Source organism: Calypte anna, chromosome 3 (assembly GCF_003957555.1).
Source record: "Calypte anna isolate BGI_N300 chromosome 3, bCalAnn1_v1.p, whole genome shotgun sequence".
Classification (NCBI taxonomy): domain Eukaryota; kingdom Metazoa; phylum Chordata; class Aves; order Apodiformes; family Trochilidae; genus Calypte; species Calypte anna.
In genome coordinates, this window is record NC_044246.1 from 42,151,206 (window position 1) to 42,166,719 (window position 15,514).

The following is a 15,514-nucleotide window of genomic DNA, read 5'->3' on the forward strand; positions in this document are numbered from 1 at the left end:
AAAACCCTGGTTTTGGCTTACTGCCTTGCTGCTTGGCTGGAAATATGTCTCCCTGGAGTTATGGGGAGAGCTGCATGCTAAGGCTTTGGATATTTCAGCAGTGTTAGCTGCTGCCTCACAGCTTGACACGTGTTTGACATTAGTGGCGGAGCAGCAGCCTCACTGGGATGAGGCTCAATTCTCAAGTGCCAGCTTAATTGAGAAGATGACATCCTGCTGGCTGCTGTGTAAGCTGAAGTGGCAAGGACTGGGTAATGAGTAGTTGCAGCCCTGCTAGTCAACCATGTAGTCTGTAGGGATGTGTGAGAAGGCAAATGTTTTTTTCAGCTTGCTTTATTAAAGCAACTGAGCACTTTGTGCATAAAAATTCTTCAACTGCAAAGTCATGCATGTAAAAGTTAAATATTAAATTTAACTTGGCTGCGTTGTGGAATACAGTGAATATAGTTTTCAATGTGTTATTGCATTATAATTTATGGAAAGGACCTGCTGCATCTCAAGACAGGAAGGACTCTGAGCTAGAAATTAGGGTTTTGAATGAACATGGCTCATGGGTGCCTGTATATGTCTCTTACTCCATTCTTTGCAGATGTTGCCAAGTCCACAGTGAAATGATATAGAATAGAGAAGACAGTATTGAGATGAGGCAGTTGCTCTGAGGAGCCAGTTTCTGCCTCAAGCATTTAGGAGTATTCAAACTAAAATGAGAGGGACAAAATATATCCCAGTAGCAAAGAATATGCATTCCAACACACACACAAGTGTCAAGAGAATATTTGCTGAAAAGTTTTGATTCTTTTTTTCCCCCCTTTCTTGATTTTGAAATTGTCAACTACTGATCTTACAGTTTACTTTACAAGATATGTTGTACATGCATGCATCACCTCGGAAATAAGGATTGTTGTTGTTGCAGGGTGATGCAGGTTTAATACCTAGAATTTGCGAAGGATTATTCAGCAAAATAAGTGAAAAAACAAGTAAGAATGAAGCATCCTTTCGGACAGAAGTGAGGTAGGTCTTGTCATGTTAATAGCTTGCTGGTTATCAAACTTCTTTCAGTTACACCCACCCTGTTTCACTTTATCTCTCAGAAAAGTGTGTGCTTTCAAATAATTTTCTGTGTTTGGCCTCAGGACTGTAATTGTTTTTTGTTGGTAGTTGTAGTCAAAAGGTGCAATACTTCCATCTAACTGCTGTGCATTTTGCTTTATTTAAATAATGGTGAAAATGCTTTTTCAGATGGACAGTGTCTCCCTTGTTTTTTACCCTTTGTTTAAGGTTGACCCTAGGAGAACTTGATCTTGCTGCTTCAGCTTTTTTCCTTATGATAGAAGTACATTGGAGTCATGTTTATCTTAAGCCAACCTTGGATCTTTTTCCTGCTCTAGGTGTATTGCTTTCAAACACTGTGTAAACATGGCTTTCCTTTTTTTTTAAGGCTCTTGAAACAGCCATTGGCTTTATAATCTTTTTCTTTCAGTTATATGGAAATTTATAATGAGCGTGTGAGAGATCTCCTCAGACGGAAGTCATCAAAAACTAATAATTTACGAATACGGGAACATCCAAAAGAAGGGCCATATGTTGAGGGTAAAAACACTTTCTGTGTTTTGCACTGGTCATTTTATTTTAAAATGTCATGTCTAATAGCAGAAATTAGCTCCTCATTTTGTATTTCCACTTGCTTTCCCAGTTCTAAGATTATTATACATTTATGTTTTTTTATCTAAATTTATAACACTTTAAAAAATAATGTTAAAAGATTGGTTTTAAGAATTTGCTGACTATAATTTATGTTTAATGTTTAGATGGAAAAAGCCTACTAGGATCTAATTGTCTTAATCTGTTCTCTGTCAGGGAAAGTTCGTATCTCTTCAGGGATTATGCTTATGTTATTGCACTCACTACTAGTGGATTGGGTACTTTCTTCTTAATTTACTGTAAACATGTAAGTTCTCCATTGTTCATGAAGCCTCATTCCTTTCCTTAAGTGATAAACAAGTATGACAATAAACAGTAATTGCAGCAATGCTTTGCAGTAGTGAGGGTAATTTGAATCTTTTTGTGAAGAAAATCAAGTGCAATTATGAGCATACTGTAATGCTTTGCCTTTCTTTAGATTTGTCTAAACATTTAGTGCAAAATTATGGTGATGTAGAGGAACTTATGGATGCAGGAAACATAAATAGAACGACAGCTGCAACTGGAATGAATGATGTCAGCAGCAGGTCACACGCCATTTTCACAATCAACTTTACTCAGGTAACAAAAGAAACCCCCCCTGTCTTAAAATGTGTTTACATTCAATAATTCATATGATAATTAAAAAACAAGCCTGTCAAATAAGCAAGAATAGGTAGACATTGACTATGTTGTTGTCTTGTGACAGGCAAAGCTAAGTGTGAAAACACTGCTTTGAGAATTACATATATGTTAATCGGTGATTGTAATCTTTAAAATTTGCAACGTAAAGTGATGACTTAAAATGGTATTTAATAGATTTTGAGGCGGTAACTACAAAGAATTCAGGCTGACTAACAGGGACGAGTGCCTGCATGTTTCATGATGCTGCTGTGACAGGAGGAGTGGGTGAGGAACATGTTGCGTGAGTCTTCAGCTGGAGCCAAACATGGCTTACCTTTAATGCTCTGATGTTATCCAAGCTTTCTGAGGGAGAGATAAAGCACATTTTCTCACAGCATAGTGAATTTTGGTTTATGTGTAGTAAACTTTTCTAGAGCCTCTTGCTCTTCCTTATTGTTTTAGAGTTTTTTAAGAGAGTCCATGGATAAACCTGCTAGATGAAGAGAATGTAGCATAGAGGTGGTTTGCTCTCTCAAAAGAACTTTACATGTCTCCCCCCAAAACTGCGTGCACACACACAAAATCCAGCTGTTCACCAGTGGTGAACTGGTCATTGCAAAGCTTTCAGGAGAGGATGAGAGGCAGGCAACAAAAGATTTTCTTCTACTGTTGTACCTCAAAAGTACAAAGACTTTTGAAATAGGGCAATCAGAGTTGACTTACATGAATTAGGATAAAAATTGGGAGGGAGCCTCAGTTAAAATCATAGGATAAAATGCAATTGCTACTTAATTGAGCTTAGAAGCAGAGATATGTTGAATGTGAATGTGTCTGTGTATGCCAGACTTGTTGAAAGCTAAGTATAAATCTAAGTGTTGAAAGTTTAGTAAAATGGATGCCCACATATTCATTGTGTATAATGTAAGTATCATTTCATATTTGTCAGTGCATGTGTGTAAGTGGTTAAAAAGTTGCAAATATTCCAATTTTAAGTAATAAGTACTTGGGTGGGAGTTATGCAGCAACTAATGTGTATGCAGCAACTTTCTGTGTATGTCTAACACACCTGACACCTGACGCTCTACTATTGTAAACAAATTAAGTTCAATCATAAAATTAAAAAGACCACTAAGTTGGAGTCAGTAAAATTTCAGAATTTGGTAGCTTGGCACACTTTTCCTTGTATTTTTTTTCCCTGTAGGCTAAATTTGATTCTGAAATGCCTTGTGAAACTGTTAGCAAGATTCATTTGGTAGATCTTGCTGGAAGTGAGAGGGCAGATGCCACTGGTGCCACAGGGGTTCGATTAAAGGAAGGAGGGAATATTAACAAATCTCTAGTTACTCTGGGAAATGTAATTTCTGCCTTAGGTAAGTTTGTGGGTTTTGTGCTTGTCTTTTTTTTTGTTGTTGTTCTTTTTGTTGTTGTTTTTTTTTTTAATGGTAAAATACATATCTGTATGTTTACTTAGAGTTCTGTTCATTTTTACTTACAAAAATAGTAATCTAAAATGTATGCTTTTTGAAAATGAATGAAAATACATAATTGCTATTTTAATTTTTTTTCTAACCCCACACCACAGCTGATTTATCTCAGGATGCAACAAATCCTCTTTCAAAGAAGAAACAAGTATTTGTGCCTTACAGGGACTCTGTGTTGACTTGGCTCTTAAAAGATAGCCTCGGAGGAAATTCTAAAACTATAATGATTGCCAGTAAGTGTTCTTTAAGTTACTTTTTTGCATCTGGAACAGTTCATGCTTAATAGGCGTGGCTGTAAATAGTTAGATTTTGAATGCTTTGTTAAGGTGGAACATTGTTTACACAATACTGATTTCTTTCTTTCCGAGTTTTCTAGTAACATTCTGCCTTTGCCTATGCTCTGAAAAACATCTCTTCCAGCAGTAGAACTACAGAGGATTTCATTGTGTTGATGGACACAGTCTAGTTGTTTAGTGATATCATTAACAATAGCAGATTTGCTAGCAGAATTCAAGAGCTTTATTTTCATACGCAGATCATGTGTTTAGGTACATCTAAAACTGGCTGAGTGTTTGGTCACAAATGTAACAAAGGGACCCAGAATGTTCATGTGCAGTGGTTAGACATTTGTTTGCATGAGTAAGGATCATCCAAATTTATGTGCCTAATTGCTTGCTTTTGCTCTGACATCTCTCACTGCTGTGATTTTGCCTGCACAGGGTAATGGTTAGCTAATCTGACCAGTTGAACTTCAGGTAATCATTCCTGCTTATTCTTGAGGTTCGTTTGTGTTCCAGACAGCTCTGTTACTTGTGGTAAAGGTTCCAACCTCTGGGCCTAGATGAAGTCTTTAACTTCTCTCCCCTTATGCCTCTCCTCTCCCTCTCCATGTTGCAGACTTTGATCTCCACCAAAAGAATATTTCAGTTTTGTGAATCTAGTGAATACTGATGTGTGTATCAATTTGCTTTTTCAGAACTGTGTTGTTTTCTTTGTATTAGTTGTAGAAACAGCATGCTCTCTTCTGACACTAAGTGGATAAGACTGCAATTTTTATTTAACCTGCTCTTTGAATGCTCACAGCATTTTATCTTTTTGTCTAAACTTATTTATGATCGTCATCTTGCAAACTGTTCTTGCAGTTTCCTTTTTACTTGGAGGAAGTAAGGATAGCTTTGTTTAAAAACCTACCTATGACGCTTGCTGTTTTTTCAACAAATTGGAATGCGAATTCCATTTCCAGAAATACCCAAGCAAGGCTAGGAGGATGCTAAAGGGCAGGAGTGGATTTTTATGTCAGGGACACTAGGCTTGAAGAGAAGAACAGCTCTGAAATTTTTCTTGCTCTTTCCTCTTCAAATCAAAAGCTGTCTGACCAATGCAGACCTTTCTTTGGAAATGTTGGGAGAGCAGAATCAAAGGAATAAAATGTATTGGACCAAGTTGTCGTTCTTCAAACACTTTGCCATAGTCAAAATTCTCTGGCTAGTAGTTACTTGATTGCATGATATTGGGGGTATTTTTGAAATACGTCACTTTTTTCCTCTCAGGCTGGTAATAGTACCAGAAGAGAGTTTTGTGACCAGCCACTTGGTTTTGTGTTTTTGTTTTGTTTTGGTTTGGTTTGGTTTTTTTTGTGGTTTTTTTTGTTTGTTTTGTTGGGTGTTTTTTTTTTTTTACTTGACAGAGGGATAAGAAAGAAAAGTTTTAGACACACTGAACTTTCTGTGCCTATAGTAATGGTTGTAGTTCACAGCTGCTTTTTCAGCTACTTCCTCATCTATTAATGATGCTACACCTTGGCACAGCCCTGCTGGTTGATCTTTTCTCTGACAGTAACTCTACTGGTAACGTGGCTGAATTGCCTAACAGAGCCTGACAAGCTGTCTGGATACATTTTGCCTACCCTTTTTTGTAACTAAACACAAAAAAAGCAGGAAAAACACGTCAAACTGTAGGAAAGGCTCTTACAAAATAGACTTCCAATTCTCAGTTGTTATATTTCTATAACGTATTGTAGCATCCTTCCAGAAAGAGGATAATTGAATGGTGGAGAGAAGATAGTAGATAAAATGGGAAGGTGATAGTGTGAGCTAGGCGAAGTACAGTCTGTTGCCAAGTGTACCTCCCCTAGTTTGGGAGGGGACCACAAAAAGAATATTTATTACTGTTGAGAGAATGAGGAAGGCCAGAATAGTTTTGTTATTTGATGATTTCTTTCAGGGCTTTTCATTGTCTAGGTCTCTTTTTCAGTTTGGTTATGAAAATTTCTGACCCTCATGACCTCTGCATGGTGTTCTCTTCTGTGTTTTTGTTCATCTATTTGGATGTAGTAATTATCCTTTTAATTGGGAACATATTGTATATGGCTAGGAAAATGATGTCAAGGGTAAAATTAGCATTTTCATTTAAACTCCATTGTTTTTCCCAGTTTAGTTGTCTGCAAAAATAATAGTGGTTTGTCTTGATACATTAGATAAGTAACAGTTCTATGTGCTGCCAGATGCCTGTAGTTCAGCAGAACTAGGCTTGTAGATTGTAGCAGCTCTTCTCTTGTATTGCTTTTCATGTCTGCTTATGGCTTGAATGCTGTTTAATTTCTCTTAAAATTTTGGACTGCACCTACTTCGTTTTTACCTTTAATTAATTCTCTGTTCAATGATCATATCTATACTTAGAAAATACTCACCTTTCTTCTCCATTGTTCTTCTAAAACATTTGCAAGAAACCTTGTAGTTATGTAGGATGTTTATGCTTGCCGTAAAAAATGTATGTGTTAAATAGAGTGACAGCAAGATTTCTTTACAACACTTCATTGTTGGACCTGATTATTCCAATACAGTGTTTATGTAAGCAAAACTATAGTGATGTTGAAAAAGTGGAGCTAGATGAAGAATTGGAACAAATTGTAGCCATATCTGTTAATCATAAGTTTCTGTCTCTTCACCCCCATGAAGTTTATCTGACTAATTTTAAAATATAAGCTAAGTTTACTAAATGAAATATAGTGTGCTTTATAAAATTGTTTCTGATTTCATCTCCTTAGCTATTTCACCTGCTGATGTCAATTATGGAGAAACTTTAAGTACACTTCGCTATGCAAATAGAGCCAAAAACATCATCAACAAGCCTACTATTAATGAGGATCCTAACGTCAAACTGATCCGTGAGCTGAGAGCTGAAATAGCCCGCTTAAAAGCCCTGCTTGCTCAAGGGAATCAGGTTAGCTTTACTTGAAATTTATGTGTGATTTTCCTTAACTTATAACATCTATTTATAGAATGTAACAAGATAATTACCTTTCATTATATTGATTTGAGTAAACAAGCTCTATGAGGCTATGAGTGAATATTATTTTCCTGATTGAATCAGTTTCCATATGGCCAGTAGATTTCCTCTTTTAAAATAAGGGGGGAAAAATTGTCATCCCAAAGCTTTTAGCTTTCTCTAAATATAATCAGAGCTTGATTACAGTCTGCTGTGGAACAGGTAGTCACCACAGCATAAGGAGACTGAGCAGTAACTTTTTTCTGGATTAGCCTGTTGGACTGAAAAAGTACTTTATCTTGGCTCAGGCCTGCTGATTCTTCTGAATAATGCCACTCGACTGCTTGATTTCATCCTTGAGCAAATTTGATGTGGAAGTATCTGAAATGATACTTCAGCTTTATTTCTAGAACTATCTAATTTTATTTTAGATGGGCTGTGCAGTGTGAAATGTCAGTTCAGCATAGACTTTTAGTATAAGACTAGTACTTCAGCTACATTTCAAGCTATAAAACATTTACTGAAAATGGATCACAGTTGGAAGCAGTGGTAGGTATTGTAGATGATTAAAGTGGAGAGCTCCGCTTTGTTATAAACTATTAGAAAACTCTTTGTGGTCTTGAATTACTATTATACTTGTGTTTCTCCCATATTCTTTAGGTGGGGATAATTAATTTATTTTGGAAATATTATTTGATTTAGTGTGAGCAAAATAAATATACGTTGGATGCCTTTGAAGATCTAATGCTTTGACCTAGTTCCAAGCTGTAAAACAGTGGATATCACAAAATAAATCTGGTTCAGTTGTAGGATGTGATAGATGGCTGTGTGGGAGACAATAAAGAACTTGCTTAAGTTAATTGAGTTTGTGATGGTTGGTAAAACAGCAGGTGGTGTTATATGTGCACAGTAGAATATAAATCTCTGTATAATTTTGTTTGTGGTTTTCTGTTATATTCCCAGACTACTGTATTGCAAATGCTTCTGTAGATTGCTGAAGATACAGGTTATCAATATATAGTGCTAGATTCAGTTTAGAAGATGACATAAACAATGAGTATTGCTCTGTGTGTGTGTGTGTGTGTGTGTGTTTTATAGTAGGTTTCCTTTTTCTAAGGCCAATTACTTTAATAGATATTTATTAAATATAAGTGACATACGTATTAAAGCAAAATGGTAAATTATTCTTGCATAATAAATTTTCATGGTTAACAGAAGCATAAAGATAGACATATCAGGAATTACCCATTATAAATATGTGTTGAGTTGCAGTGTCTGCATGTGTGTGATACATAGTGAGAGTGAAAGTAATGTACTGAAAAGATCTGTATTTGAAATATCTGCTTTTACATAATTTTGATTACTGTTTGCAGTATTTCAAGGCAAAATGATGTATGTTGGAGCTCTAAACACGTTATGCTAAATAATAAAAGAGTTGAACAATTTAATTTTTTTTGTTTGGTTTCACCAGAAATTATTACTTTTTTCTCCCTTTTTTAAACTTGTTGATGTTTACTTTTTGCAATTCTAGATTGCACTCTTGGATTCTCCAACAGCTTTAAGTATGGAAGAAAAACTTCAGCAGAATGAAGCAAGGGTGAGTTCATTTTATAAATCAGTTTTTAAATAGAAAAAAGAGGAAGGGGGGGGGGTCTAGATAAAAGAGTGTTAGTAATATTCAGGAAATTTTTTTTGTACATAACTACATTTTCTCCCAACAAACAGAATTGTTCTTGTGCTAAAAAAAAAACCCAGACACTTATATGTGAACTTGTAATTTTGTTTTCCTACTCATGTAAGATAACACTGTAACTAAGAACAAAGTATACCTTCAATATATATATAACATGGTATTTGTTCCCAGGCCAGCTTGCCTTACTAAGAAGTATGTTTGTAAATAGAATAGAGAGGGAAAAGCTACTGAATGAGAGTAATCAGTAAACTGTAGTCACAGTAACGAAGTATTGCACGTGCAGAAAATAAAATATGGGGAAACCAGTCAACTCTCTAATGTTGTCAAGTTATCAGTAACTTATGTTGTGGGGTAGGATTTCAGAAACTTTCAGTCTTTAAATCTGCTCTGTACAAGTATGTTCAGTGCTGTATTAGCTCTATTTTTTTAGAAGCATCTGACATTTTGGTGTACTTCATAGTGTGCCTCATACCAAGTTGCTTTAATAATTCAGCCCAGTGTAGAGGCTGGGAAGGACTCCCAGACAGTTTAGATATGCTTGTAGGGTCCAAAGAATATAGATATAATGATACTCTTGTTTAAATTTATAATCCTTCTTTATTCTATAATTATGTGTTAATTCTTTTCTCTGTATCTGCCTGTTTTTAAACCTATGTCAAAGTGTTCTTAAAAATAGCATTGCTCAGACTTGGAAAGGGGAAAGTATTTGGAATAATTCAGCTATGTGGCAGTAAATATTTGATTCTGAATTTTGACAAGAAGATGGCCATCAAATGTAGATATGATGCCTTTAAAAGAAGGGGCTTCTTAGCTTTTTTAAATTGTAAGATTTACAGTGATGCTTCTTAGACCTTTGCATTTAGTGAATGAATACGTTGCTTTGAGAATCCTGTTTGATCTAAGTAATCGGTACAGTATCTGTCTGATTTTCAGGATTCCCATTGGTAATACCGATTTTATAGATGTTGAAATACTTTTTAGAGAAATGGTAAATTAAAAATAAATTTCAGTAAAAAAGTAATACATATATTGGGTCCAGTACGAACCATAGCTGCAAAAAAGACCTCTAATAATTATGGTAGGACCTTAATTATAGTGTAACTGTAGTATAAGACTTCAGTTGCAATTTTTTTTTTCGTATTCGTAATAGGTTTTAAATTTTTTGGTTGATCCAAAGATGAATGTTAATACCGTTAGTAAGTGTAGTTAATATGCTTTTATTTTTGTGTAAAAACATAAAGCTTTTATCTAAGAGTATCTGAGTAAGAGAAACTGCTGACTATATGCTAATTAGAATATGTTATTCATGCTCTGACAGTAATAATGGCTTGTCCTGCTCAGAAGTATTGGCCTTTCTGTGTGGGGAGTATATTGAGTATATTTTATCATATTTTGTCAGCCTCATTAGGAGGTAATGTGATTACTATTCATGATAATTTGAATAGATATAATTACTGAAAATTCTTAGTAGATATTGCAGTGGTTGAAGCTATTTTTTTACAATTGAATTAGGGCAATAATTAATTTGTTTATACAGATCTAAAGACTTTATCACCATGTTTAAATTATCTAACAAAAATATGGTAGCTTTCTTTAATAAGTTGATTTGTCCTTATGTAAGAATATTGTTTAAATTATTTCTGAGGAATATAAATTCTTCTGATGGTGAATAGACTTATGATGGACCTACATGTTTTTCTCTAATCTTTTAAATTATTTTTTGTTTTAATATTCTGGTTAGCAGCATTAGGAGAGATACTATGCATTGAAAGATGTGTTTACTTTTATCTGAAATCCTGAGATGTAGGTAAAGATGTGAGAATCTTTAGTTCCCATTCATTAAATTAGAGCTGATCTGTGACAACATTCAGGGTAGTAGACTGCAGTTAGCAAATGTAGGAGTACTTGGAGGAAATGCAATGATGATCTTTTTTTTCTCTACAGTGATTTTATATGTAAAGTAATAAAGGGACATAGCTGAGTTGTTCCTCCCCCCATCTTTCTGCAGTTGAGGTGAATTCAAATAATAAAAGATTGTATATGTTTTTAAAGATCTATGTGTTTATTTCCTAGACAGAAATCCGGTGATTTAAAAAAATAGAAGTCTATATTCTATTTAATATAATGAGTCCAAGTCAGCCAGGCTTTCTGAGCCAGTGGTTCCGCCTGAAGTACCCTCTGTCCACTTTTTTCTACAAAGTCTGAAAGGTTCTGAAATGAAGAGCCTTGACTGGTATGCAAGCTATGAAAATTATCTTAGGAGATGGACAACTGGATGAATAGGAAAGGCTGGACAAAAACTTAGTGTTCATACTCAGTGCTCTTCCTGTCTGTAATACCTTTGCAAGCAGCTTCTCACTTTGCCAGTTTCAACCAGGTGTGTGATTTCTATGTTGCAGCAGACTTTGCTCTGATTCCCTACTGATGGCTGCCTGTCTGCTTCTTCCTCTGCATGGCGTCCTTTGCAATTTCTGGAGGGTGTTTTAGCCTGAGCACGGGTACCAGTGCTGTAGACAAGGAGCTGTCATCTTGTTACAGTTGCAGGATCTATCTGTAGCAGTAGACCTTGTAGGACCAATGAAGTGTTTTGTGGAATGATTCCATTTCTTTGAAAGTGCCTGCCATTATTTCAAGTGGCTATCTCTGTCCTTTGTTTCAGTTTATACTCCATATAAGAATTCTGTAATTTTCCTACTTGAGAGATAGAAATCATTGATATGACCACTTACTGCAGGAGCAACAGTGCTATAAATGCTTAAGTATTAAACTTCACAAAGAATTGCACAAATATTTAGTACTTCTCTGACAATGTATTAACAAGGACTTCAGAAGAGATAGAGGTTTTGTAATCCAATTTTTTTTTCTTTTATAGGTACAAGAACTGACCAAAGAGTGGACAAACAAGTGGAATGAAACCCAAGATATTCTTAAAGTAAGGAAAATATATAATTTTTCAACTTTGCATTTGAACAAGCCTTAGAGCTTTTCCTTAAAAAAGGGTTCCCATTCTAAGTTGACTTTTTTCATTTTTTTCATAACATGAAATTTTCTCAATCTTGGTTTATTCCAAATAATTAGTTTTTGGGAGTTTTTAAGAGTAAAATATTCAGACACAATAGTTGTTTTTAATAACATTTTTAAAAATTATTAATAAAAATGAGGACATCTCTTTCTGTTCTCCATAGTGACCTCAGTGCAAAACATCTATCTCTTCAAGTTTTTAAAATGCTAAGTGCATATGAAGAAAACCTGGGGCCAGCACAGGTGTATACCTCATCCCCTTGGTGTTTGTGTTGTATCAAGACCTCTGAATAATCACCTCACGTAGTGAATCTTATGCATAGTGGATACAGATTTTTCACATAGTGGTCAGAAATGGCTTGTAAACTTGAAAAACAACTGTCAGTGGGATTTTTTTCAGTTGAATCTCCTCCAGTATGTCTTCATCAAACCAACCAGATGCCTCTGACCTAAGCATGCTCTGGAGACCAAAACACAGGGATTTTTGCAACTGATGCACGTAAGCTGGCCTGTGCTGCACTCTTTATATGACTCCAGACTATTTCTGGAGCAGTTAAATTCACAGCAGTGCTCTCTTGCCTTTTGTAGGTTTAGTACAGATCCAAGAGGGCAGCTTGATGATATCTGTACTGTGTTTTTTGCATAATGGAAACCAAGACTTGTGGTTTTTACAGGTTTATTCTGTACTGATGTCCAGTTGTACTGGTAAGATTTTGTTGATATTTGGCTTGTGATTCAGGTGATAGCCTGAGGTCATATTTCACTGGGCTACTTTATAGCTCCATACACTCATAGAGGCACATGTGTGCACAAACACAGAGCAATAGTTCCATCAGTTTCTTTTCCATTACATAGACCAACGTTTTTTTTTTCCAAAAGATCTAGCTACTCTGTTAAATGAAAATTTTGGCAACAAAGCTTAGGCTTTTATGACTTGCTGTATGTGCCTAACATAAACTTGTTTAGAGTACAATTCAAGCAATTTAAAAAATACTCCTTATCACTAATCTGAAATGTTATTTTTGTAGTTGATTTTTTGCTATCAACCACTATTTGATTCCTTTAATTTTTTTTGTAAAGTTCGTCACCATGTCTTTTATCTGACTTCCAAATAAGTTGAATGGCTCTGTGCTTAAAAATAAAAATAAAGCACAAATATAATAGAAAACAGAGCAGGGTTGGCAGATGGTGTGACAGAATGGGCTGTTTAATGTCTGTCCAGATACTGAACTGGGAATTACCATTTGCATATTCCTCAGGGATAGTTTGGTTTCAATTTCACTTTATTTCAGTGTGATTTTATTATTTTGAAGCATCTATACATGAACAGAACTTTATTAATCCTTACTTTACTCGTGTCTGGATTGGGGATTTCACTGATACATGGAGAATTTGTAAATTTTAGTAAATTGTGAAAGTGAACGTGATGTAGCATATGGGAAGATTTTAAAGCTTTATGTTGGAAATGCACTGATTCTTGCACAGAAATTATGGAACTGTAGGAGGTGTTAACTGGACTCTTCATATAAGCAAGGGAAAGCTGCATTGTTTAAGTAGCTTAATATAAAGGACTTAAACACAGAAGCTGTAATTCTCCTTTTCTGGTACTGAGCTTTTGCCAGTTTAAGTCATACCGCTTCTCTGTTTCGCCCTGTTATAATCTGATATTGGAGTACATGAACATAGCTTATATTTCACTTCTGGGTTGAAGTTAGTTGGTAAAACGTTCTTGGCACTGAAAAACTGTAAATCTGCAAAAGATTTCTTTGTTGAACTTTTAAATTTTACATCATTTTACTTAAGCTATCTGTCATTTTATTCACTTCTTGTTTAACTATTCCTGAAATCAATACAAGCATATGAGTGGAAAAAGGCTTTTTAGAAGTTCACCAGACTGTTGCTAAAAGGCAGATTTTGAACTGTAGAGAGCGGTGGCATTTCATATAATGGACTTCCTATAAGTTCACTGGCTTTTTTGTTTCATTATTGATGTACACCCTCTTGCACACACAGACTGTACACAGTTCACTTATAAAACCAGAATATCTCCACATCCTTTGAGAAATGAGACTGTGTCCCCATGTCCTCCCCACTGCAGGCACAACTGCAACTTTTTCCATTACATAATCCAGTAACGTTGAGGACATTCTTCATTAATGTGCTTAATGAAGAACTTAGTGGATGAATTGAAACTTCATGTTTGTAATTATGCTTAAAACCTTTTTCTTCCCACCTGGCCTTGCAGTCCTGAGATATTTGCTGCTGCTCAGTTCCTCCCCTGTAGCAGGCTTAGAGAATTAAAAACCTTTTAGCTTTCAATCCTGACACTTTCTGCTCCAAACTTTTTAGCCTGTTGATTTTGAAAATTCATGTGAACAGCTACCTATTACCTATTTATATGTCTGCCAGATGCAAGTGCTCTTGTTTCTAGCTGAATGGATTTTCCTCCTCCATTTTCCTACTAGGCTCTAAATAACAGAATTCACTTGGTTTTGAATTGTTCTCACAAACTGAAAAGAAAATCTGTTAATGTTTAAATACAAAATAATTGAAAGGATTTTACATAAGCCTTGTAAAATACAGGAAAGAAGGTTCATAGGGCATGCTGGTAACTTCTACTAGATAACAGATATTGCTGGAAAAAAATTACCTGTCTTTTACTGAATACAGTTCTTTCATCAGGCCTGACAAAGAAGTGATGCATACTGTTTTGCAGGGAAGATGCTCCTTAAACTTGTTCACCCTTGCCAGTTATTTTGAACCTTGTTGAAAATGAGACTAGCAACTTCTAAATGTTACCTTAAGAATAATTCATAGAGAACAGAAAATATTATCCGGCTAGAAAATACTGAGGAAGAGAGAATAGCAAGTTTTTGATAAAAAGTATTTCACAGCTTAAAATTAAATTATTTCAGTTGTCAGAGTGCCATGTGTGCAGCTGACATGAACATCTCAGTACTCTCCCTCATTTTTGCTTGTAGCTTTTATCCACTTCTGACACTCGTGTCTATGTAGTTCACCTGGAGTTACGATTTTCCATCACTGTCTGCATCTCTAGGCTGCGTATGTTGGGCTGTTCTACTTTGCAATGTTGTCAGTTCTGGATGTGATGCAGAGTAGTCTGTATGGCTGAATGTCATTGTCACCTGTGAACATCTTGTATCAGCCTTCATATATGTGCTTGTCAGATTGGACATGTCTTGGACTGGTGGTGGTGGTACAGATAATATGGCTTATCTCTCTCTCTCTCTTTCCCTCTCTCTCTCTCTCTCTCCCTCTCTCTCTCTCTCCCTCATGTATTTGGAAGAAGCCCTTTTGCAGGGCAACTGTCTGGGTTCCTCTGGAGTCTGAATAGCTGTATCCCCCATAAGAAGAGGAGAATGAAAGAAAAACTTTGCTCTTTCCCTTATTTTATTCTTTTTCTCCATTTATTGTGCTGTTAAGGATCAATATCGGGGACTGTAGTTCCTGTGGATGCTTTCTAAGATGTCAGGGTAACCTGTCGAACTTTTGAATTGTCTCTTTCTTTGAGCCTTTAATTGGTACAAAACTTCTTTTGATGTGGCTGCTATATTTGACTGTATTTGTTGTCATTCTTCTAGAAATCTTTTTTCGTTTCCTGGCATCTTATTTTTGTCATCTTTTGTGGCTGTTCCAATTTCATTCTCTAACCTTTAGCAGCTTTTATGTTAATCTTTTTAAAATGTGTACTACTTTATATAATTCTCAGCTGTTTTATCTTCCCAAC

The 15,514-nt window shown here is 35.5% G+C and overlaps 1 protein-coding gene across 1 annotated transcript in view; it reads left to right on the plus strand.

Moving 5' to 3' along the window:
* The window catches only part of KIF16B (kinesin family member 16B), a 132,765-nt gene that overhangs the window by 24,657 nt on the left and 92,594 nt on the right, over positions 1 to 15,514 (plus strand). The window contains exons 5-12 of the mRNA XM_030448245.1: positions 914 to 1,011; positions 1,481 to 1,590; positions 2,120 to 2,262; positions 3,506 to 3,674; positions 3,887 to 4,018; positions 6,832 to 7,007; positions 8,584 to 8,649; positions 11,618 to 11,677. Of these exons, the coding sequence (XP_030304105.1) occupies positions 914 to 1,011; positions 1,481 to 1,590; positions 2,120 to 2,262; positions 3,506 to 3,674; positions 3,887 to 4,018; positions 6,832 to 7,007; positions 8,584 to 8,649; positions 11,618 to 11,677 (954 nt within the window). The remainder of the gene's footprint in view (positions 1 to 913; positions 1,012 to 1,480; positions 1,591 to 2,119; positions 2,263 to 3,505; positions 3,675 to 3,886; positions 4,019 to 6,831; positions 7,008 to 8,583; positions 8,650 to 11,617; positions 11,678 to 15,514) is intronic.